This window comes from Amphibalanus amphitrite, unplaced genomic scaffold, assembly GCF_019059575.1.
Source record: "Amphibalanus amphitrite isolate SeventyFive unplaced genomic scaffold, NRLGWU_Aamphi_draft 000031F_arrow, whole genome shotgun sequence".
Taxonomy (NCBI): domain Eukaryota; kingdom Metazoa; phylum Arthropoda; class Thecostraca; order Balanomorpha; family Balanidae; genus Amphibalanus; species Amphibalanus amphitrite.
The window spans coordinates 169,132-193,818 of record NW_024881527.1 but is presented as its reverse complement, the minus strand read 5'-3'; the positions used below and the strand labels follow the sequence as shown (position 1 = coordinate 193,818).

At 51.6% G+C, this 24,687-nt stretch overlaps 1 protein-coding gene across 1 annotated transcript in view; it reads right to left on the bottom strand.

Annotated features, from left to right (window-relative positions):
- LOC122368211 (diacylglycerol kinase eta-like) overlaps positions 1-24,687 on the bottom strand; it is a 46,871-nt gene that overhangs the window by 12,404 nt on the left and 9,780 nt on the right. Inside the window, exons 6-15 of the mRNA XM_043341943.1 lie at positions 24,297-24,399; positions 22,127-22,263; positions 21,580-21,671; positions 17,448-17,578; positions 14,404-14,572; positions 6,754-6,856; positions 3,758-3,903; positions 2,953-3,102; positions 1,334-1,715; positions 6-308 (exon numbers count right to left, since the gene is read on the bottom strand). Coding sequence (XP_043197878.1) covers positions 6-308; positions 1,334-1,715; positions 2,953-3,102; positions 3,758-3,903; positions 6,754-6,856; positions 14,404-14,572; positions 17,448-17,578; positions 21,580-21,671; positions 22,127-22,263; positions 24,297-24,399 — 1,716 coding nt within the window. The remainder of the gene's footprint in view (positions 1-5; positions 309-1,333; positions 1,716-2,952; positions 3,103-3,757; positions 3,904-6,753; positions 6,857-14,403; positions 14,573-17,447; positions 17,579-21,579; positions 21,672-22,126; positions 22,264-24,296; positions 24,400-24,687) is intronic.

Genomic DNA, 24,687 nt, shown 5'->3' with positions numbered 1-24,687 from the left:
CTTACCTTATCCCCGTCGCCGTGTCCGGCGCCGGCGCTGGCCGCAAACAGCTGCGATATCTCCTCGCTGGGTCTCCTCTCGACGGGCGCGTGGGTGGGCAGCGGCGAGTCCTCGGGCGAGGCCGGCTCGACGGCCAGCTCTGGGACCGTGCACGCCGGGGCGGCGGTGCTACCGGAGAGTAGAGGTGACGGCTGGCGCACGGTCCAGGGCGGCGCGCCGCCGGCCGGCCACGGCCGCACCGGGAACGAGGTGGTCATCGAGCCGGCCATTCGGTACGGCGAGGCCATCGGCGACGGTGACGGCTCCGCCTGTGCCACGCACGGAGAACGGCAAGGTTACGCAGGGGCACGGGACGGTCACAGCGGCATGGGATGGTCACACGAGGGACAAAGACGGCCACATGGCATTAGGGTGATCACATGGGGACATGGCGGTTACACGATGACGGGACGGTTACACGGTGAAGGGACGGCCCCAAAAGAGAAGGGACGGTCACATATGGTACGGGACGCAATGAGTTGCAAGGGAACCCAGCTAGTCACACAGCTGCGACAGGGTCGGTTATACGGACATGGTAAGGCTACCAAATCGGTCACTGTAGCAGCCAGTACAAGGACTGACGCATTGTTGACAAGAGGCGTAGTTGATCAAAACTAACTAAAAAAGCATACTATCGCAATGCAAGAAAAACCAAAGAAAAAAGAAAGAAAACCGAGAAAACTGCATTCGCATAGCCTCATCTTCATTTTACGCTAATGTGCCGTTCGATCAACATTCAGTCACCGTTGGGTTAATCCCCGTTCCGCTGGCAGAGGCTATTTACCCATCTTCGTTAGCGCATGGTCACGAAAATACACCCTCGCACCGATAGGACGAACAAATTTACCTGACCTAATTGTGGGTCGCAGCGTACGCGACTGGCGCAACAAGTGAGCAGAAATAGGCAAGCAGCGCACACGAGCGGTGAAAATTGATTGTTACACCCGTTGAACAGGCCGAATATAAACAATAAAAGCGAGACCGGAGCTACAGAAATAGACAAGCTGCATGCAAGACACGCGCATCGCATCTCCTTTATATAATCGGGAGCGTATCTCGCTGCGCCGTATTTCTCCAAAACTATCAGCAAAACCCAGCAAATCCCTACAAGAATAGCAACAATTGTCTTCTCCGTGTCACCAATACCCAGGCACGCATCTCGCTCCCCCACGCACCTCCCATATGTCCCACGCATCTCCCATCCCACGCATGTCATAGCAGCCTCCTAAGCCATCTCCCCTCTCCCTCCCACATATCCCATTTCCCTTCCCTCCCCACCCATCCCGTCCCTCACCTGCCATTCCGCCGTCTCCGTCTCCGTCTTTGTCTCCGTTTCTGCCTCGGCAGCCGCCGTGGCCGCGCCGGCCGCCGCCGTCCGCTCGTCGATCGTGTGCTCGGCGTGCGCCATTATCTCACGGATAGCCTTCTTCAGACTGTTGGCTCGCAGCATCAGTGTGTCTCGCGGTACGAACGCAGCAGGAGCGGGCGCGGGCGCAGTGCGCGCCCGGCGACCGGCGCTCGCGGGGGGCACGGCTGGTTCCTCCTCCTTCAGAGCGGCCATTAGCAATGAGAGCTTCTCGTTGAGGACCTCACACTTGCGTCCGACGGCAGGCGTGGAGTCGCCGGTTGAGCTGCCCACCCGAGCGATCAGGTCCCGCACGGTCTCACACAGCACACTGAGAATGACACATAGATGAGGTGGTGTCAGCGGAGCGGTCCCAGCCACCTGGGCACGGAACGTCGGGGACAGACAGCTGTTACACGTGGGTCAATTGGTCAATGGTTATGGCCTTAGACAACACTGGCCCCACTGACCTCCAGTAATCTCACAGCGTTGAGTTCAGGATATGAAATACAATCGTAGGTGCTATTTCTGGTGGCATATGCGATATCTAGGATGCGTTAGCCTACATTGCTTGTCAATGGAGCTTGTAATTCACTCAAACCTTTCATATTGGAAACATACTGGGATCCAGCGCAACGGACAAACTGACGCGTCAGCCCCACTGCCGCTTATAACGGACAAAACACACCTCATCGCCGGCACGCCATCATAAAAATAGTCCAGCATCCATTCACAAATAGGACGCCCGGTAAGGGGCCTCGGGTTCCGGCAGCTGCCACTATTACTGATCCTGACGCGGTGGAGGGGCATCTCTGGCACCTGATACCGGCCGACGGATGACGGCGCACCATCACAACGCGTAATGGGACTACTGAACCGATACACAATCACCGGAGCGTCCGGGAAACAGGGACACGATGGCAGCACTCGGGATACGACAGCGCGCCACTCGACATCAGGTCACGAGGCCAGTCTCTGGCGAGGCATATGTCTTCACAGGGGGAGTTATATAACTCGGCCAGGGTGGATGAGAATGCGGGTACCGCGCGGGAGATTCTCAGATGCGGGCGCTTTCAACTGAAGACGTGTCATCCGCAGCGCTCTGTCTGAATGGTAAGCAGCAGATGCTGCGCTGAGCTGGGATGAAAGCCCCGGGCGAGGGGCTCTTTAGGTCGGGAACGCCTTCCGACTGAGAAGTGAGTTCGGTGCTGGGAGAAACGGGGAATGAGTGATCCCGTCAGTGAGTTACTGCGTGGACGAGTGCTGTAAAAGGCGAAACAAATTTAGTAATGGAATAATGAAAGTGTTGAGAAAGAGCGCGAGTGTTTTGTGGGAGAAAATGGCAAGCCGGGTGAGCAGCAGTGAATGACCTTGCGAGTGAGTGAAAAAGTGCTTGAGCGACTGAATGAATGAAAAAAGGATTGATTGATTGAGTGAGTGAAAGAAAGCATGCGTGAGTGAGTGTGTGAGTGAGTGAGTGAGTGAGTGAGTGAGTTTATGAACCGGTAAGTGAGTGCTTGAGTGTATGAACCAGTAAGTGTGAGTGAGTGTGAGTGCCCACTCCGCACCTGGCGGCCTGCAGCAGCTCCGGGTGCCTCTCCGAGTGCAGCAGACGCGCCAGCTGGTCGCTGACCGACTCCTCGTAGGCGGCAATGGCGTCCGCCGACGGGACGGCTGCCTGTAGACGCACTGTGGTACTCATCGCGCTGATACTCCACCTGCGGAGAGAGATGGAGCGGGAAGGGTCAGACGGTCGAAGGACAGTACGTATCCGATGAGCCTGTGCTTTGTAAGAAGGTAGTCATATTACTAACTCCCACTTTAGAACTATTGCAAACTCATTTAACGATTCCAGCGTGTAGAAACTACAAATAGAACGACTGCTCTCCAATTCAAAGACAAGACACTGAAACGTCTATTTACCGGAACATTTGGCAGAGAAGTTGTAAAGCGCTCTTCAGCCTTGGCTGACACAATAGTTTGCGCCCGTGTTTATCACGGGAATTGGCAGAGGAAGGATTTACACGGAGCTGCGTTTACACCGGGGAGGAGCACAAATACACCCGCAGTCGCAAACAAACCAGCCGTGTCCGCCGCGCGGCCCCAGCGGCACCTCACCGGGACGGCGTCTGACGTCACTGTCTGACGTCACACACAGGAGGCCGGCCGGTCACGAGGGAGAAGACGGCCTCCGCGGCATAGAAACAGCGCCTAATGCGCTCAGTTACCTGATGACCCCAATGTCATCCCGAATAAACAAATGACAAGCTGGCTGAGTCACGTCATACAGTCCATTCGTCATCGGTGCTTACGCGCACCACTTTCCTATGATGTCAACAAAGCCCGGAAGAGCCCCCTCCCCCTCCTCCTCACCTGTCCAGCATCTTGATGGTGGCGCACTCGTACTTTTCCAGCATGTGCGCCAGGTTGGCGTCGTCGTCACAGGCGCTGCCCCATCCTAGCACGCGCGCCAGGTCGTTACCGGTGCCCAGGGGCAGCACACCGACCTGGCACTGACGCTGAGGACATTGCGGGGGCAGGTCAGAGCGGGGGAGGAAGTAGAGGGCGAACAGCAAGAAGCGGGGGCAACTGGTCAGGATGCGGTGTGCAGGTCAGAACACGATCAGACCATAGACAAGAAGGAAGGTAGAAGGTAGACGAGAAAAATCGTCGTAAGAATTATGACGGCCGGGTACCATTCTTCCCTTCCCGCCCTTAACGTGTCTACCGCACCCCACTTCACCCTCATTCCGCCTACCCGTGCGGCACCAGTCTGGTTTCGTCCGGAGCGAGACGATCAATGTCTGCGGAGCGCAACTATCGCCTCCCACCGCCGCACAGTGGGCGATCCGGCCGGTGTAGCCTCGCGAAACCTATCGGCATTTATAACATCCATATTTTTGAAGCTAGAACCACAATATTTAGGAGCAACCTTCTTGAATATCCAATGAGCATATGTTTTAAATAAGGACTATCTCTTTTAGGATTTGTGCTCTGTGGCGAGCTTGCAATTTGCCTAATTGCCGCTCGAATAACGCATGAATACTTTTGAGGGTAGGTCGAAATTAATGACGATATGAGCTGGGTAGGACATCGAAATGGTGTGTACCTCCGTAGAAAATTGCTTCCAAGCCAACTTTTTATTCAAACGATTATGCCCTACCAATTTATACATACCATGAAACAGCGTAAATCTCGCCCGGCAAGGCCCCATTTCATAACGTGACCCAAGCAGCGGGTTTGGTTTTTGGTAAATAACTTCGCAAAAAATGGCCGCAGAACCACGATTTTGACATCGTCGTGTTCGCCTTGCTCAGGCGCGTCGAATGGTATACTTTTTGGTTCAGGTGAGGCCACCGTAAGGTGTTGACCTGTTGACCTCGAGTCAAGGTCAGGTCAGAGGTCTTCAAATCACGAAGTTGGTCGAATGAGGTCATATCGCATATCATTCGATTCGGCAGGTCTTCCGGAGTCCATTGGTGACCTTGTCGACTCTCTAGCTCAATTTGATCGGGAGTTATTGACGAAAAACTCGTATGACCCTAGTGACGTCATAAATGACGTCATGCAAGGTCAACAATGGAAAAATGCAGCATCAGATCTTGCAAGGAGTGCATGAAGTAACGATTCCATGTACTTGAGACAATCGAATATCATTCCTGGCGCCAAAATAACAGTTTTCATATTTCCCGATTGACTTATAGGTGAGATCACGTGACCAACCTGACTTTATGTGACATTTAGGAAAAACCTGAGATAAAAAAGTTGTAAGACCTCTAAAGGACAATAAGTCCTGCAAGTCTCACCTCCCTGTGAAAGTTTCTCTGGCACTGAGAGCGTTGCAAGGTTGCGACATCTGAGGATCGTGCAGAGGTTCATTTATGACGTCATAGGTCAGTGACCTGACCTGACTTGAAAGTGCGGTTGGTGTCACAAGATTTGGCGTGCATCAAAGGTCAGGTATGCCAAGTTGCAGCTCTCTATTGCCTGGGTGTTGAGCTATCGCGAAAACACCCTTTGGGGCATTTACCACTTGTGCTCAAGTGCACCAAGCCACGGCCAACCCTTAGAAGAAAAAGGTGTCTGGATGCCAGGGCTGCAAGTGGCTGCAAATTTTCACTGGCTCCCCTAATAGATAGTGTCTTAGTGCATGCGATACAGCATTATTTTCAGTTCATCCTCGTAAAACGTTTTTTGCTGGGCTTGGTTAATTCAGTGAACGTAATGTTCAGTGGTAGAAAAAAATATAAAAAGTTAACCTAATAATTATAAGACATTTTGAACTGATTTTGTCTACTTGCTTTCTCTGGTGGAATCGTCTAAACATCTAAATTTCACTTTCCATGCAAAATGGATGCTCAACACCTAGCAACTTCATCGTTCCGCAAAATATTCAAAGAGCGTAAAAATCGGCTGTGATTATCCCCCCTATGAAGTGTTACGGAACGCTGTCTTTAACGATACTTTTGTCTATGAAAAAATGTCTCCTGAGCCATGCAAATGCACTAATCGTAATCTTTGATGAATTTTCTGTCGACTAGTATGCGTTGTTTTCCAATTTTCGGAAAAAAGTGTCTTTGAGGTTTCGCGAGGCTAGACCGGCCCGATCGCCTACCGTGCGCCGTACAGGCGCCCGTGCATAATTCCGGCGGTGACGAATGGAGCCCAGTCAAGGCGGCGATTATCCGGGCCGTGCAGCGCCCCGGCAGCGGCACATATTAACGCCGTAACGTCGGCCGTGTGACACACTGAGAGGTCACAGTGCTGAGCGGAAACGGAGTCGGCTGGGTTATATTAGCTGCAGAGAACACGGCGCCGTTCGCTGCTTTATGAGAAATTGTGTAAAGGCACAAGGTAGAGACGCTAAATTTAAAGTTGTATCTAGCGTGTTTAACAGAGCGTCCGAATCGCGCTTAATGCGAACCGCAGAAAAAACGCAGTGAACGGGTTAGACTATTAACAGTGAGCCTCTTTGCTCTAATCTAGAATGTTTTTTTCAGCTGAAAGTATCCGGACCTTATTTGGCTGAAGCATCCTGAATGCTCTCTTTGAAAAGCACTTGAAAACTCTAGATCCCTGCCTGGAAGCCGTTAAAACTAATTGGCCTAATTAGGGAAAAGGTCGAGGGAAAGGCCCACGGCACAAACAGGGGCATATATAAACACCTCACTTAAAGATCAATGAGTTTATAAAAGGAGGTCCCAAAAATATTCCCTCAACATTCAATGCATTGGACCATTTCTGGCGAATTCCGGCTCTACAATTATATGCGATAACGATTAGCATATCCACTACGCAGCTCAAAGACGGCTAGTGCTTGCGGCAGGGCATGTGGGTAGGGAAAGTCGACGAACTTCGGGGTTACTCACGTGCATGTCCAGTTTATCGATGTGAGATAGTACCCAGCTGACGGAGCCGTCGCCGCCGCACACAAGTATTCGGAACTGGTCAAACTTCTTGAACAGCCGCAGCCTGCCGACACAGGGGCGGCGTGACGTCACACGGAATACCCCTGAGCTAGACAGCTGCATAGTGCATACCACGGGCAGCTCAGGCGCTCAGCGAACACGCATTGTTGGACATGAATGATATAGGTATACTGCGGAAGGAAAGCATGACATACAAGCGATCAAAGAGTGACGAGTACACAGGCTACGGAACTAACAGAGCGACGATTGAAGTCACTGGGATATGAATCGTGGGGACAAGTTTGGAAAGGAAAACATGGTCTTATTCCAAATTCCGTTTAATATCCTGATCATAATCTTCATTGTGACATGAAAGGTGTGGAAAGGACCGCCGCAGCAGCCCGATATTACCAGGTCAGCCGTAATTTCGCCTTTAGTCGATCACAAAGTGTCTCGCGCCGCCGCATTGTGGAGAGCTCATTCTGAGTCGAGTTGACCTTTGCAGAGCACCCTCTGGTCGACTCATTATAACTCTAGCACCGCTCTTATTCTCAGCTGCTCTCAGCTGCCGCGGTGCGAGGCTGGTGTTGGGCCTCCATCGACCCGGCAGGTCGAACAGGCCGCCGGAGCCGGTAGGAACTTCCAGCGGCTCGTCTTGGCCTCCATCCGTCGTCGAGGGTGACCCGGAACGGGACATATCTGTGACCGGACGGCTCAACTCCGCACCTCCGTTTCCCCTCCCCCTCCCCCCGGCCACATCCGCTCCATCGTCTTCCGGCGCAACCGACCAGCACTTCCGCTGTGACATTTGGACAGGGTGGCCTTTGGAGCGGCGCTGACAACTCCGGTCGGTCGCGCGGGCGATGACTGCTGATGAGGAGGTGGTGGTAAAACACCGGGGCACGGGGAATCAAATCGCGGCCTGGTAACTCCGAATGCCACAAGCTCCTCTTTCAAGAGTTCAATGAAGCCGCATCACATACATATCTACAAAATACATATCTACAAACTAGAGTTGCAAAATTTCCCTACCGCACTACCGGCATGCCGGTAATTTTTCACTACCGCAGGTTTTTTCGTGGTATCTGGCATGTCTTGCCGGTAGCATGCCGGTATTTTTGATTTTGTGCAAAAAAAAATATCAGCAAAAGATTCAAACTTTGGACACTAAGAGGCTCTCAAATTGTAATAAAACAGCAATATTAACCACTGCAAGATACATTTTGTGGTAGAAGTTCCATTGCTAAGGGTAGGGGTAACACATGGACCTCAGCATTTCTCAGGCTTGGTTATAATTAGAATTGTCAAGAATCTACTGTGGTCTACAAAAGGAAGAATTGGAATGGTACTCATTCATGTTGCAAAAGCACGATCAATTAGTAAGTCTAATGGTAGGTAATATGTATAACACAATAAAACAAATAAATGTTCATGACAAAATTCCCTAGGGGAAAAGGCAGAATCAAAACACCAAAAAACACATTGTTTGGAAACTGGCCTTGAGTCTTGAGATCATGAGATGTGGTCTGAGAAACTCTACAAAGAATTTGCACTGACAATCCAGCTGAAAAGGCAGGTGTTAGGTAGCCCTGAGCCTGACTTTGGTCCCATAATTAAATGAAAATGGATTTGAACAGACATTTTGTCTTATCTTTACAAGAAAACACATCATGAAGGCAAAATTGACACAAAGTGACGCAAAATAATACAACCAAGGATTTACTTTTAAGATTGAGATGCTCTCTCCCCTAATGAATGGATGTAATCTGATGACGTAATAGGTATTATTCGTATACCCTTTTTTGGTTGAATAACTGAAGAGAAATGAATTTTCTTGTAGTGAGTTACACTCACATTGTTGATTTCATTACAATTTAATATTGTGTTGGATAATTTTTATTAATATAATCATTCACGAGGCAGTGGCTTGCAGTCGTAAAACTTTTTTTTGCAGCGTTTTATTCAGCTGGTTAAAAGCCTCTGCTATGGCGCATTTGTTTTTGTTCCCGTTTGAGGTTGGAGAGGATGGAAGATATCGTTTTTATACATATTATTTGGTGACTGTTCTCAGGACCAGTGCGTTATTAGCTCATTTTTTTTACATGATTCGTATCTTATTCACGAACCAGCAAGCCATGGTGGATAGGAAACAGTAGATGTTGATCTCGCTTCCTCAGTTAAGAAGATGGCCGAATCTGTACTTGTTTATGTTTTGACCATCTAGATTTTAAACATTTGGCTGGTGCCTGCAACATTTTAGGAGAATGTGGAAAAGTAGAACACCTGTGAAATGTAAATGTGATTACTGCTCAGTGCTCACTGTCCAGTCTTTAGAAACACATTTCAGTAATTCAAGTTCTTTTTGTCCTCGCCTTTTTACTGAATGTGTTAGTTTTTTGTAGGCAATACCGCTTTGATTACAGGTGATATTTTAACAGTTATAGACTGAAATTGAGTTTCAAAATTTTGGGTATTTGTGGGGCCAACTCAGCCAAAATCAGCCTGCTGGTATTTGTGGTTGGACAATGGATGGCTGCTGGGTGGGACAGGTACTGCATGCCAAAATGTGGCATCTCTTGTAGGGGTAAGCTAGAATCAAGAATGCAGGTTTTTTTTAGTATGCCGGTAATTTGGCGGTTTTTTTGCTTGGGGCGTGGTAGCATGCCGGTATCCCAGAAAATTTTTGTGGGGCGGGGCGGTGCCGGTAGCAGCCTTTGGGGAAAACTTTGCAACTCTACTACAAACATCATCCACACAGAGCTAAAAGACGCCACTCAATCTAAAACATCCACGACTGAGGGTGTCTCTGTTGCGATACATAAATACGCCACATTTTAGCCTGTATCGCCCGTAGCTGTGAGTGACGCCGTTGTCGGCGGACCCGGATCCGCTGTAAATAGGCGATGCGGGGGGAGTGTCTAAAAAGCAGACGAGATTAGCAGACGAGCCCATGCTCAGTAACTACTGGACCGATTTTGATAATTCTTTCACCATTCAATAGCAGGGAACTTATATAGGTGCCGTTTTTCGTTTTTTGGCGATTGGTTCACTCTGACTGGACCAATCGGACCAAAATGGTCCAGAACCATACACCCCATTAAAAGCAGACGAGCCCATGCTCCGAAACTACTGGACCGATTTCGATAAAACCTTCACCATTAGACGCGCCGTGGTCTGAAACGGTGCCGTTTTTGATAATTTTTCGATTGGTCCACCTTAAGTGGTCCAAATCGGCCCAAAACCCCTAAAAACTGTTGCAGACGAGCCCATGCTCCGAAACTACTGGACCGATTTCGATGAAACCTTCACCATTAGACGCACCATGGTCTGAAACGGTGCCGTTTTTGATAATTTTTCGATTGGTCCACCCTAAGTGGTCCAAATCGGTCCAAAACCCCTAAAAACTGTTGCAGACGAGCCCATGCTCCGAAACTACTGGACCGATTTCGATGAAACCTTCACTATTAGACGCGCCGTGGTCTGAAACGGTGCCGTTTTTGATAATTTTTCGATTGGTCCACCCTAAGTGGTCTAAATCGGTCCAAAACCCCTAAAAACTGTTGCAGACGAGCCCATGCTCCGAAACTACTGGACCGATTTCGATGAAACTTTCACCATTAGACGCGCCGTAGTCTGAAACGGTGCCGTTTTTGATAATTTTTCGATTGGTCCACCCTAAGTGGTCCAAATCGGTCCAAAACCCCTAAAAACTGTTGCAGACGAGCCCATGCTCCGAAACTACTGGACCGATTTCGATGAAACCTTCACCATTAGACGCACCGTGGTCTGAAACGGTGCCGTTTTTGATAATTTTTCGATTGGTTCACCCTAAGTGGTCTAAATCGGTCCAAAACCCCTAAAATCTGTTGCAGACGAGCCCATGCTCCGAAACTACTGGACCGATTTCGATGAAACCTTCCCCATTAGACGCGCCGTGGTCTGAAACGGTGCCGTTTATGATAATTTTTTGATTGGTCCACCCTAAGTGGTCCAAATTGGTCCAAAACCGCTAAAATCTGTTGCAGACGAGCCCATGCTCCGAAACTACTGGACCGATTTCGATGACACCTTCACCATTAGACGCGCCGTGGTCTGAAACGGTGCCGTTTATGATAATTTTTTGATTGGTCCACCCTAAGTGGTCCAAATCGGTCCAAAACCCCTAAAAACTGTTGCAGACGAGCCCATGCTCCGAAACTACTGGACCGATTTCGATGAAACCTTCACCATTAGACGCGCCGTGGTCTGAAACGGTGCCGTTTTTGATAATTTTTCGATTGGTCCACCCTAAGTGGTGAACCAATCGAAAAATTATCAAAAACGGCACCGTTTCAGACCACGGTGCGTCTAATGGTGAAGGTTTCATCGAAATCGGTCCAGTAGTTTCGGAGCATGGGCTCGTCTGCAACAGTTTTTAGGGGTTTTGGACCGATTTAGACCACTTAGGGTGGACCAATCGAAAAATTATCAAAAACGGCACCGTTTCAGACCATGGTGCCTCTAATAGTGAAGGTTTCATCGAAATCAGTCCAGTAGTTTCGGAGCATGGGCTCGTCTGCAACAGTTTTTAGGGGTTTTGGACCGATTTGGACCACTTAGGGTGGACCAATCGAAAAATTATCAATAACGGCACCGTTTCAGACCACGGCGCGTCTAATGGTGAAGGTTTCATCGAAATCGGTCCAGTAGTTTCGGAGCATGGGCTCGTCTGCAACAGATTTTAGCGGTTTTGGACCGATTTGGACCACTTAGGGTGGACCAATCAAAAAATTATCATAAACGGCACCGTTTCAGACCACGGCGCGTCTAATGGTGAAGGTTTCATCGAAATCGGTCAAGTAGTTTCGGAGCATGGGCTCGTCTGCAACATATTTTAGCGGTTTTGGACCAATTTGGACCACTTAGGGTGGACCAATCGAAAAATTATCAATAACGGCACCGTTTCAGACCACGGCGCGTCTAATGGTGAAGATTTCATCGAAATCGGTCCAGTAGTTTCGGAGCATGGGCTCGTCTGCAACAGATTTTAGCGGTTTTGGACCGATTTGGACCACTTAGGGTGGACCAATCAAAAAATTATCAAAAACGGCACCGTTTCAGACCACGGCGCGTCTAATGGTGAAGGTTTCATCGAAATCGGTCCAGTAGTTTCGGAGCATGGGCTCGTCTGCAACAGATTTTAGCGGTTTTGGACCAATTTGGACCATTTAGGGTGGACCAATCAAAAAATTATCGAAAACGGCACCGTTTCAGTCCACGGCGCGTCTAATGGTGAAGGTTTCATCGAAATCGGTCCAGTAGTTTCGGAGCATGGGCTCGTCTGCAACAGATTTTAGGGGTTTTGGACCGATTTAGACCACTTAGGGTGAACCAATCGAAAAATTATCAAAAACGGCACCGTTTCAGACCACGGTGCGTCTAATGGTGAAGGTTTCATCGAAATCGGTCCAGTAGTTTCGGAGCATGGGCTCGTCTGCAACAGTTTTTAGGGGTTTTGGACCGATTTAGACCACTTAGGGTGGACCAATCGAAAAATTATCAAAAACGGCACCGTTTCAGACCATGGTGCCTCTAATAGTGAAGGTTTCTTCGAAATCAGTCCAGTAGTTTCGGAGCATGGGCTCGTCTGCAACAGTTTTTAGGGGTTTTGGACCGATTTGGACCACTTAGGGTGGACCAATCGAAAAATTATCAAAAACGGCACCGTTTCAGACCACGGCGCGTCTAATGGTGAAGGTTTCATCGAAATCGGTCCAGTAGTTTCGGAGCATGGGCTCGTCTGCAACAGATTTTAGCGGTTTTGGACCGATTTGGACCACTTAGGGTGGACCAATCAAAAAATTATCAATAACGGCACCGTTTTAGACCACGGCGCGTCTAATGGTGAAGGTTTCATCGAAATCGGTCCAGTAGTTTCGGAGCATGGGCTCGTCTGCTTTTAAGGGGGTGTATGGTTCTGGACCATTTTGGTCCGATTGGTCCAGTCAGAGTGAACCAATCGCCAAAAAACGAAAAACGGCACCTATGTAAGTTCCCTGCTATTGAATGGTGGAAGAATTATCAAAATCGGTCCAGTAGTTACTGAGCATGGGCTCGTCTGCTAATCTCGTCTGCTTTTTAGACACTCCCGATGCGGGCGCCGCCGCGCCGTCAGTGAGCCCGTGAGTCACATCTCAGGGACCGGGCGGGTCGGGCGGGTCGGGTCGGCCGTCAGCCGTCACCTCATCCCTCCGCCGCGGCCGGCCGGGAGCCCGGCTAAACAACCTCCGCGCGGCATACGGGCCGGTTAGCGCAGAGCTGACGCCAGCGGCAGGCGGGTCGAACAGACAGGTGGGCGCGCTCCCCACGGGAGAGGCAGCGTACGTTCAGAGGAGGCGCCGGGCGCTGTGTATACAATTAGCCGAGCTGCCGACGTGTCATAGCGCGTCGACAGACTGAGCGGCCCGCTCCTACCTCGTTTCGTCCCAGATTCCGTCCTGCCCTGTCCCATTCTATCCTACCCCATTTCGTCTCGTCCTTCCTGTTCCGTCCTGTCTGTCTCCTTCCACCCTATTCTTCCGTTCTGTCCGACACATGCTAGAACGTCATATTTCTCAGTAGTCCAGTGGGCGCAGACAGCAGGACAGACGACGCCGGATTCACGGGCCGCTGAACCCATACGACGCACAACCTCGTCACATCTGACATTATTGACAGCCCTGCGCAGAAAAGCATGAGCTTTACTATTAGACACCGACAATAGCTGACATACGCCAAGCACAGTTACTCTCCGATCACCAAATATGAGAAAAAGAACGTCGCACTATGTTGTTCTCAGAACCTTGTCCTGACCCCATCAGTTCCGAAGACAGAGGAGTGACAGCTATGTCGCAGATGCACACACAGAATGTCTGTTAGGTCAGTGACCGTGATGGTGCGTGGCAATTTGTTCCATAGTTAGCACCACTACTCCGTCGCCGCACTGTGCCAGTCACTCGGCGGCGTTGTAACCGGTGGAATCTTACCCACACTCGGGTACCGTGACGGATACAGTGCAAAATAAAAGAGCGACCACGCCGGCACGCCAATGCATATCATCGTACTGTATATCCGCCTGCGTAGGTTTAGCACTGCTCAGAGCAGTGATAATGTCCCCATTCCGCATAGGTGGATACTGGAGGTGCTCAGATAGCTAATTGGACTTTGGAGCGCACCGAACAGAACAGCAATACTGTGCACCGGGATGCTGTCGCTACCAACAAAACACACTTGAATTGACCTGCTAATTATTACATGGGCAGCAGTTTCTTCCGCGATAATTAGGAGATCTACAAAGAATCAGTTCATTAATACGTAACGCGATCCGGCATCACTGACGTCACTCTGCATAATATTATGAATTTAGTGCCCTGTGTCCCGTATCATGTTCATATAAAGGTACGACATTACAACGCTGGCTTCCTGCCTGAGAGCAAATTTAGTTGGAATGAAGGGTTTCAGATTACTGCAAGAAACCCGTGACGTCACACTACATAACGTCACTGACTGAACAACTAACTAAAACTCACTCACTCACTCACTCACTCACTCACTCACTCACTCACTCACTCACTCATTCACTCACTCACTCACCCGAGTGCGGGGCCGCTGTTCATCAGATCAAACACCTGGGCCGGGTTAAGCAGCTGCTTGAACCGTCGCAGAAACTTGATGCCCTGGTGGTCGCCCGACTTTGAGTTGACGAACACCAGTAGGGGCGAGCAGCCGAGCGGCCGGGCAGCCTCCCAGCTATCGTCCGCACCTGTGGAGAGTGGTAAGGAAAGGTTACTGGCTGCAATAAGTCATCTGCTCAAAGACATCAGCATCAGGTGGTATCAGACCACTGCAGCGCCCGAGCCATACCTCGCCCGCGCGGTTGGTCGAATCCCTCCCCACCCTCCCCGGGATGTTGAGTGTTGACACATCTTCCAATATCTCCACGAGCGGCGGCCGATTGATTATTGATATTTGAGTGACGGTGCCGGCGGCGGCCGGCCGCGCGCTTCCCCACAAACATGTGACGGGCGAAATTGTCAGAGATTGGTGTTTTCGGTGGCGCACCATATGGTGGCTGTCCGGTCGATGGTGGCTGGGAGTTTCGATGGTGCTAGTTTAAAATGTCAATAAATCATTACTTATATTAGTTACACATTGAAAGTAAAGTTTGGCTTATGAAAATTAATAAAGCTGTATTTAAAAGTATTTTGCAGGCTGACCAGGACCAAGCCAGTGGGACGTTACATTTGCGCAGACAGCTACCATCTACCATCGAATCGTAAGCAGGTAATAGCGGCTACGTGAGGGCCCATCGGCCATTCCCTGGACCATTAAGCTTGCCAACCTATTCAACTAATTTATTTTCCAATTTGCTGCTATCGCGGATGCCTGCAGCTAAGTTGATAGCAGCCTGTTCCTCAGACTCGCTTCGATATGCATGAAGGCCGAACTTCTCCCGAGCCAAGCGACTTCGTCTAAAGGTCGTTCAAATATGTAAAAGGCTTAAATGGGGACGAACTGAGATCGTAATCGAACTTCGAAGACGCTTTTCACTGACAATTATATATTTCCGAAATGACTAGTGAGAGTGGCGGATGAAAGCACAACGTTGACAAGATAAATAGCACATTCAAAAGTTCTATTCAACCTTTAAAATCCAGTCGTTGTAAACCAGACGATATAAATGAAACTTAATTTTAATATGAAATGAAAGCAGGGAAGCAATCACGGCAGCAAAGCAATCATTTGCGTCGTTAACAAAGAGAAACTTGAAAACTATTTTCTTAATAAGTACAAACTATTCACTCAACTCAAGTTGAAGGAAAACATACGATGCTAATAGCTAGAGCAGCCTGGCCTGCCTATAACTGGCACATTTCCGCATAAATCAACCATCCCCGGCGTCTCCAACGCATTTATATTTGCACGCCGGGGCGGTTTCGCACACGGCAAATGGTCAGGCGTTCGATTGGTTACCGTTTCAGGCTTCAGCGCAGCAGCCGGGGTTGGCGCTCCCTCAGGGTACAATGCGCATTTCAGAGCAGTAAATCACAGCATCCGTGTGAAGGGGATAAAGGATTTCTCGCACGATGCATAAAAACACCATTAGGCACTCCAAATACCGGTGCAATGGGCAGGCGCCGCGTCCGTTTAGTGTTTATTTATTTGCGATGGCACTGTTTGAGAACAGTCTTTCCCTTACCATAAGAGAAAGACTGTTCAGTTTTATCGGTAGGTAGGAGAGAGTTGAGAGCTGGCTACGCCCCGTATCGCTGCGATGTAACCTTGGAAAACAACGCGGCATTAATGCCGAGCGATGAAGGGTGAGGCCACTTTGCTATTCTCACTCTAACTCGAGTACGTACTTAGCAGATGAAGCCCGCATGGCCCCATCAGTTACTCAGATGTGAGCCCATTCCCATATCGGCTGATCTAGTACTGGCCTATCACTCTTTGAAATAGCATTGCATGTGTTCTGCATATAACTCGTAATGATGGAAACGAGAGCTTCACTTCATTTGAAGCAATATCACCGGTAAACACCGGGATCTCTGAACGTTTTCAACATCTTCCCACGCATATACGCAACACATCATACCCGGGACTGACGAAATATTCGCGTGCCGCCCGTCGGCACTTCACTTTCAACACATCCTGTAGCGAGTGTGAGCCATTCGTCAGGAACCACACCATAGTGGGTGGAACCATTCGTCAGAAACTACTGCGCGCGTCTCCCGGCGTTCTGTCCGCCTCCACCAGCGCTGTGTCGGCCCTCGATAACTGAGTTTCGTTCGGCCTTGCTCCGCTATAGCAGTGGGACCACGTGTGCCGTCCCAGGGGAACCCTCTGGCTCTGGCAGCGCAGATCGGTAAAGAGCGACAGGACGGGGCAGGCCATCGACCGAGTGCCGCGGTCACAGCGACCTAGCTGAGCGATACGCTGTCCGACCCGACGCAGTCACTTGTGAGGAGACTGGTGACCAGTGTCGGCCTCGAAATATGGTTTATGTAGCTGAATGTGGCTGAAAAACTGGGATCTGGCTGGAACATAGAGGACGGGAAGTGGCGTACACCACGTATGGGAATAAGTATGAGAATGTGAGTGTTGATGTTTATCCAGTGGTGTGTTTTGGACTGTTAATAGTTGGAGAGTGGTCAGCGAAAGTGAATTAAACGCTCCGGATGGGAACTCCGCCGACCAAGGACGGACAAAATTGCCTGAGAGACTGGCGACACGTCTGAGAGCGTCCGCACAGCCCGCTCCCGCGGTCCGACCGAACGGTAGCCCACCCACCCACCGACCACTGCGCTCGGTATGCGTCCGAGCACCACCAATCGCCTCAATCAGATCAGCTGGCTGACGTCAGCCGTTGCCAATCACCGCGCTCCGGTGAGCGGTCCTCTGTCAATACCGGCGGCCGACAATGGACCCCGACAAATGGGAACAATCACGCCGGCGTCCTTATCATTCACCATAAATCACAAACCGCAAGAAAACATCGACACGAAAAAACGCGCTCCCTGAAATACCAAAATACGGACAGTCCCACGGTAAATTATGACAAATGGGTGTTTTATCAAGCAACAGGTAGCTGGTTAGCAGTAGCCTATATTGAGCGCAGGGAGGCACTCAGCACTCACCTATGCTGTGGAGCGCGATCGGAGGCACCACAGACACCTTGCAGACTCCGAGAGGACAGAGCGCCGGTACGGTGGCTCGGCAGGCCGCGTGCACGGTGCCCTTACACCAGAGACACCGCCAGTCCTGCAGCCTGAAACACAACGGCACGTCTGTCAGCTCCGGATAACTTCAACAGACAGCACTATTCAGCATTCAGTCATGAAGCCTGAAGCACACAGAAACTTACTCGGCAGTTGTGCGAGCGCCATAGGACGGCGGGAGCACAGCGGCCGCAGGAGACAACAGAGCAGACGACAGAACACACAACCAAACATGGGAAGACGTGACGCTTGACAGAGACATGGGGCTACAGCGCAGACGGCCGGTCAACCCATATGCAACAGCCAACAGGAGATCTCTGTCTTTGAGTACAGTGGAGTAATGCGCACTGCCAAATCTTATAAATCAATCCCAATCTTATAACGAGTCTCAGGGGCCGCCCGTCACGAGTCCTGACACCTGTGCACAGACCGCCGGTCCCGTCTCGTTACAGGGGTGATTGAATCTCAGCTTAGCTAAGACCCTCACCGGAAACATGTGCGATCAGGCGAGGTGCCGGTTTCTAGTGTTCCAAAGTGTAATGATTCTTAGTGGAGAATATTCGTGAAACTGCATGCGAGTCGCACGCAGCAATCGCGCATCAGTTAGCATACGTAGTTCGATACGACGGCTTACCGCACCCAGCCGTCGCCGGAGATTAGCGGCGCATCGCGATCACGAGCTAATGAATAGCGGGTCCAGGTAAAGCCCTCCACCTGCAGCGCAATACAGCCGCATCGAGCCGCACCCACCTGGCGAATCATCCCTCGCACCGCGGTAACCGGCATTTCACACCTGAGCGCGACAATGAGCTGCTGGTGCTGACACTGGCACACGAGCGCCGTGCCGGGGCCCTGGCGACGAGCGCCTCTTACTCAGCCCACTGCACACAGCGGTGTCTGTGTCGGGCGGGAGGCGGTCGGGGCGGCACCGACAGAGGCCCAGAGCAGGTCGTTAGCTGCTCGGGGGCGGCAGACCGCTCGGTCCATTGGACCACACCTCATCAACGGCAGGCAGGAGAGGGAGAGGGAGGGGAGAGGGAGAGAGTAAGAGCGAGAGAGGTAGAGGCAGAGGGAAAGGAAGAGATAATCATAAATAACAAGGTGTTGAGAAGCCGCCAATACACGTGATTTCTGTATGGCAAGAGGAAAAGCATCATTAGGTACGAAGCTAAGCTGCAATACATGCATGAAATCAACTGTGTTACATGTAAAAATGTTTTTAGTGGCAACATCGTGTAATAAATAATTATAACGTAAATATTATAAGAATAATGTTAGAATAACATTATGGTAGCACGGTGGGAATTTATTTAACGTGCTTGCAAATAAAAACGCGACAAAAACACAAAACATCCAGGGTGGTGGAGCGCACATTGCCATTGATCTGATGTCGGCCCGCGGCGGAGGCAGAGGGCGTGGGACGGTGCAGAGGCACAGCAGGAGGAGAGGAGGCCGACCCGGCCCGGGCCGGGCCGGGGACCGAGGATCGATCAGGACTTCCCATGTGCCGGAGGTCAGGCCCAAGGCCGCCAGTTGGCAGTCGTCCCCGCCACGGCCGACCGCAACAAGTGGCGGGGCGTGGGTCAGTGGCAAGTTCACCGAGTCCGCACTTCGCCCGCCCCTTCAACCCGCCCGATACAGACAACGCGTGAGCGGCCAAAGCCTTAGTGCAGCTACCTGTTTTACTCTAGGCCTTTTTACTGGCTCTAATCAGAGCGTCCGACCGCTCCGGACAGTGAACCCGCCTGCATATCGGCACTTCACACCGCCTGTACAGCCGAGCCGCCCCGTCTGGTGTAGCGACCCCCCTCTCGGCGGCCCACCGACGCGTCCATCCAGCCGCGTACGACCACTCAGACCGAATGGACGGCCCGGCAGAACTGGGCCAATGGGGTCGGGTCACCGGCCCTAATGGACGGGCCAGCGCCGCGGGGTGTGTCCGCGGGTCGGGGGCAATCGGACACGCAGCCGACCCGGCCGACCCGGCAGTGCTCGGCTGCAGGAGCGGATCCTGTTCGAAATCAGAACAGCGATACTGTAAGCAAAGACGCGCCTATCTCGTCGTACCCATATCTAAAAAAATAATGACGATGGAGGAAAAACATTTCCGCTGCGGCGCTGTTTCTTAGAAATTGAGATGTGGCAAGATTATCTGGTCCGTCCAGACATAAGACTAGAACAGATCTGAGAGCATTGCGCAATTGCCGACTTTTTTGTCCCGTCGCATAAAACATTCACTTATAAAACAGCAGCAGCTGGCAGCCACTGTAATGCTTGTTCCTTTTCATCTTTCCGTTTCTGATCCGAATATGTAATTCCACTACTTTCCCGGTGGCCTTCCCCAGGCTGATCTCTAACGCTGACTAAACACGGTCAAAGAAGTCAAACCAACTATGCCGGACACTGTGCTGCGGTGACCCGAGCCTATCTCACATCCGGCCAGCGACACTGGTCAACTGGTCAGTTGACTGCATGGGCGCACAACTGCACAGTGCACACCACTGAGTGCACAGTGCACACGTCCGTCCACGTGGGACGGTCGGCGGGCGGCGAGCGGTCGGAGGACCGTGCATACAGCGCAGGGACGTCGCTCAACAGTAGCTCATGTGTTCGCAAATTTAAGTGCGCTATTTTAGAACGTCTAAAAACAATCGAGACTATGTCGACGGTAAAAATCATTTCCTGTGAAACCTTAGCATGAAGCCGGGTCTTCAGACTTCAATTACTCGTAACGTCAGCTGAAATCATCCCACCAAAGTAAAGCCAGCATTTATATCAGTCACAATGTACGAGTAGCGCTGGCTATTCGCGGCATAGTTTGACACACGACCACTGACCGGTCGGTAGTATTAGACATTGCGTGACCTGAGCCCAGCACCGCTGCCGTCACCCCGCGTCCCGATCCGATCCCACCGATCTCAGATCGTCTGCCCGCCGCACCCAGCCGCTGTTACGGCGAACACGTCACGCCGGAAGGCTATTACGGCGAGTGGGCAGTGTTCAGGCCTGGCCATCCCTCCCCGGTACACTGTTCAGCCCCTCCGCGGTAACCTGATCCCCCTCGGGCGACAGACGTCAGTGCAACAATTAGGACAGCAGCTCTGTTCAGTGTGTTCAGACGGCGCCGGAGCGGCACGGCGGCAACCATCGTTAGTGCAGTTTACAGACGGGATGTTGAACAAACGGGGGGATGTTTGTGTTCTCTTGGAAGCGGGGAGAAGCAGATAAATAAAAAAAAGAAATAATTCCAGAAATGTATGCGTATAAAAATATCGGTAAGCAAATTAGGGGAATGAATACCATCATTTCACTCTTAGTCTTAATTGCACTATTATTATTTTTATAAAAAAAAAACAAAAAATACATAAGCTATGTATACTGGATGCATATCGGGAATACTCTCACGGTGCCATGGAGTGATCCATCTCGTTGGCAATGGTTGCCTGTGGCGCCGGTGGCCACTGCAGTACGTCATCGATTACGCAGTGGTGTGTGGACTGACGCGTCGGTAACGGGGTCCGACGCCCTCCATCTCCAGAGACCAGGGAGCGGGGGAAATAGGGGCCCCCGTGGCCTGAGAGATACCATCCCTATAGTCTGGGAACAGGGGCCCGCCGTGACCTGAGAGACCATCCTGAGAGATTCAGGAGGAGGGGGAGTAAAGGGCCGGCCGTGACCTAAGATCATCAATCCCGAGAGACCGGGGACAGAGACCGGCCATGGCCTTTAGATCATCCCGATAGATCGAGGAGCATATGTAGAGAATGTCACATCAGAACTCTAGGAAAGCCGACCCCACCCGGGTGTAGAGCACTGCTGGCGTTGATGTCCCAAAAATGAAGAAGTGAGCGGTGGTTCACGGTTTTGGGAGTTTGACCGGCGCTGGCTATTGGCTGGACAGTGGAAAATTCTCACTCGAGCACGGAGCCACAGGTTCTGAGCCCGAAAGCAATGTTTCCCCGAGAACCCTGTTCTTCCTCATCCAATTACGGAGCTACAAGTTCTGTCGTCGGGAGATGACATCCTCCCTGAGAACCCTGCTAGTTCTCACCTGAGTACGGAGCCACAGGTCCTGTCGCACACCATGCAGCGGGCGGATACGGACAGGTTACCCTCCAGCCACTGGTGCGGCATTGACAGCGTCTGGCGGTAGAAGGGAGAGTCAGTGTCAGACAGACCTTTAGGGACAGACACCTCCGGGGACAGACAGAGGGTCACAGCAACACGGAACAAACACTGCAGTAATGGTGCGGAGAAAGCATCAGAGTTCTCTGGGGACTCTGGCTTATGGTGGCCCACCACAGAGACCGTATAAATCATTGTCACTGGTCGCGAGTCTACTGCGACCGATGCTCGTGCGCCGTGGGTATTGCGGTGGTCTTGAGAAATGTTCCGAAGACATAGTCAATATAGTCATGTTCTTCACACATTCATGCCATAACGGACGAGTTGTCAAACATCACCTTCCATAAAATTGTTGAGAAGCAGCTTCAACTAAATATTTCTAGTAATTAACCATACGATATAAACGGGTAAACCTTCCGACAACACGGCGTCGCCGCCTATAATGTGTCCCGTCCCTGTCGGTCGGCACTCACCCCGTCTTCCTCCTCGATGATGTTCCTCCCGACACTGGCCAGTGTGGTCCACTTGCACGGCGTCGACTCGTGCGCCGCGCATCGTTTGTGACACTTGAACTTGCAGACCTCACAGCTGAGTCCGTGTGAGGTCACCCCTGCAACGGACAGCAGCGTAAACAACGGATGGTTAGAAAGCGCCGGAATAATAAGCCGAGGACAAGTAGGATGATGACGTGGGTGGAACGCAGGTGCACTGGCCTGTGTTACACAGTACACACAGACCGAACAGGTCAGCGCACCGGTCTGTTTTACTCTCACCACTGCAGTGGTGACAGTGAACAGAGAAAGAGAAACATAGAAACACGACAAATGAAGCACACATCGACCAATTAACGTTCCATCGGTAGCAATAGTGCATCAATATTCCATATTCGACGGATGCAATGTCCGTCGTTATCCTGCAGACCATTCGCGCCCCGAACGGTAGCCCAGGATCAGTCAGCATCAGCGCCCGCTTAGTCTGACCACACCGGTGCTGTTCCTAGGTGAAACACAGCACGATGCTGCATCCTCCTACCACTGCCTCCTACACCCAGACCGCGCCGTTCGCCGAGTCAGCGTCTGCACAGCGCCGCCTCTGCTCCTATTATTGGCCAGGCCGCGGTGGTAGCGCGGTACCACCAATTTCTGCTCATTAGGTCGAGCGTATCGGCTGGGTCGTCGGCCATGGGTCGGGGGCCGTGCTGGGGGCAGAGAGTACCCAGCACCGCACCAGACCAGTGCGAGCCGGTCTGTCTGCCGGTGGCAGCCACACGGTAACAAGGTACACACGCCGGATGAGTTGGCGCGGCGGAATATTGGCTCCCTGCTGTCGGGAGCCGGAAGGACGACGGTGACAAATAGAAGGAGGAAAAGGAAAGGACAAGGAAAAGTACGGAATGGCGGAAGACCGGATAAGCGTCCGACTTACAGGAGCACAGGAAAAAACGCGGAGGATCAGACGAAGAGACCGAAAGTGGAATGAATTGGTAGAAAGGACGTGAGATAACAGCAACCGCGTGCCCGATAAAAAGATGTGAATCAGAAAAAACAAGGACACATGCTTCATAGCTCAATCGAAGAACGATGTCCCGGTGCCACTAATCTCATGAGTCCATCCGGCAGCTTTTATGAGGAATCTTATTCATAAACTGACCAGTTTTGAGTTGTCGTAAGTCTAAAAATTAGCGGTGCCGACATGCCGACACCGCTCGTCGTGTGTCTGTGGGTTTCCGCGCGGTCTCTCAGACCGGTGCCGCCCGCCGATGACTGTGCGGCGGCACTACATTATCTTCCAGTCACGTCGGCGGCGTCATAAACCGGAAATCCCCCGAGTGGCTTCATGTCTGCGGATTTCCGGCCGTGTGTCGCGCCGAGGGAATTTTAACGGCCGGCCATCACAGAGCAGTCGTTGGCCCTGGGGCAGTAACCTCCGACCTCAGTCGGCGGGTGACGAGCCGGGGGAGGGAGTAGAGGAGCACTCCGGGCCGCCGTTAGGGCAGCGCGGTGATCCGGCTCCGGGGGTCGGTCGGTGCGGGGGAGACTGAAGGCCACAGGAGAGGGACAGGCACGGTGCAGCTCTCACCGGCAGCAGAGAGGGCGGGGCACAGCGGTGACGTAACGGGGATAACCCAGGGGCGGAACCCGGAGCTGGCCCCGCGACCGGGCGGATATCCGCGCCCGCCGCCCTGCCCCACTGACCGCCACTGTGCGTAATGTAACCTACACCCTGCCCGGCCCCGGTGAATGTGTGCCCAGTCATAAGCGACGACCGATGTGGCGCCGTGCTAGGGGGTCGCCCTCGCTCCAATGTCGTACCGTCGACGGGTGCGTGGCCGCCGCCGGACCCATGAGCATTGAGCATCGTTCTGTGAGTGTGCGGACGGGGATCCTGTGTCCCTGGGACTGTAATCGTACCGGATCGGCCAAACCACGAACAAGCATCATCGTCAGGCAGCTGCAAATGAGCTGCATTGCCTATCCGGACCAAACATTATCCTTTTCCACGTAGGCTGAGTCAACGAAAGGGAATCTCCCTAAGCCGAAAAAGCCTTAGCATTATTTAGACTCAGTCCAGCACGGACGATATGCGGCATAACAGCATAATTTACAGGAATATCAAACATGAGAACAAGCGCCGCTGACTGACCTGATAGCGCCTCTCTGCAGACGTTGCAATAGGTCGGCCGGGCGTGTGACATGACATGCCAGTTGTGCTGGCCCGACAGCAGCGAGTGAAGATGGTCCATGCCCTGCGAACGGAGAGACACAGCCGTTCAGTCGCAGTGGTCTCATAGTCTCCATCGTAGTCACATTCCCGTCAAAGTCACATAGTATATTGCATGCATTACATGCATATCGCATGTATTGTAAGTCATATTACACAATGTTATCAACATGCAACAGTCCAACAGTCCGGTCTGAGGAACCAGGTGGGTTCACCCACAGCTGGTGCTCACCCCATACGCTCCTCACCGGCCCGCACGAAGTTAAAAACGGTTCTCAAACGTAAGTCGGTTCACCCAAAGTGTGTGTAAGCC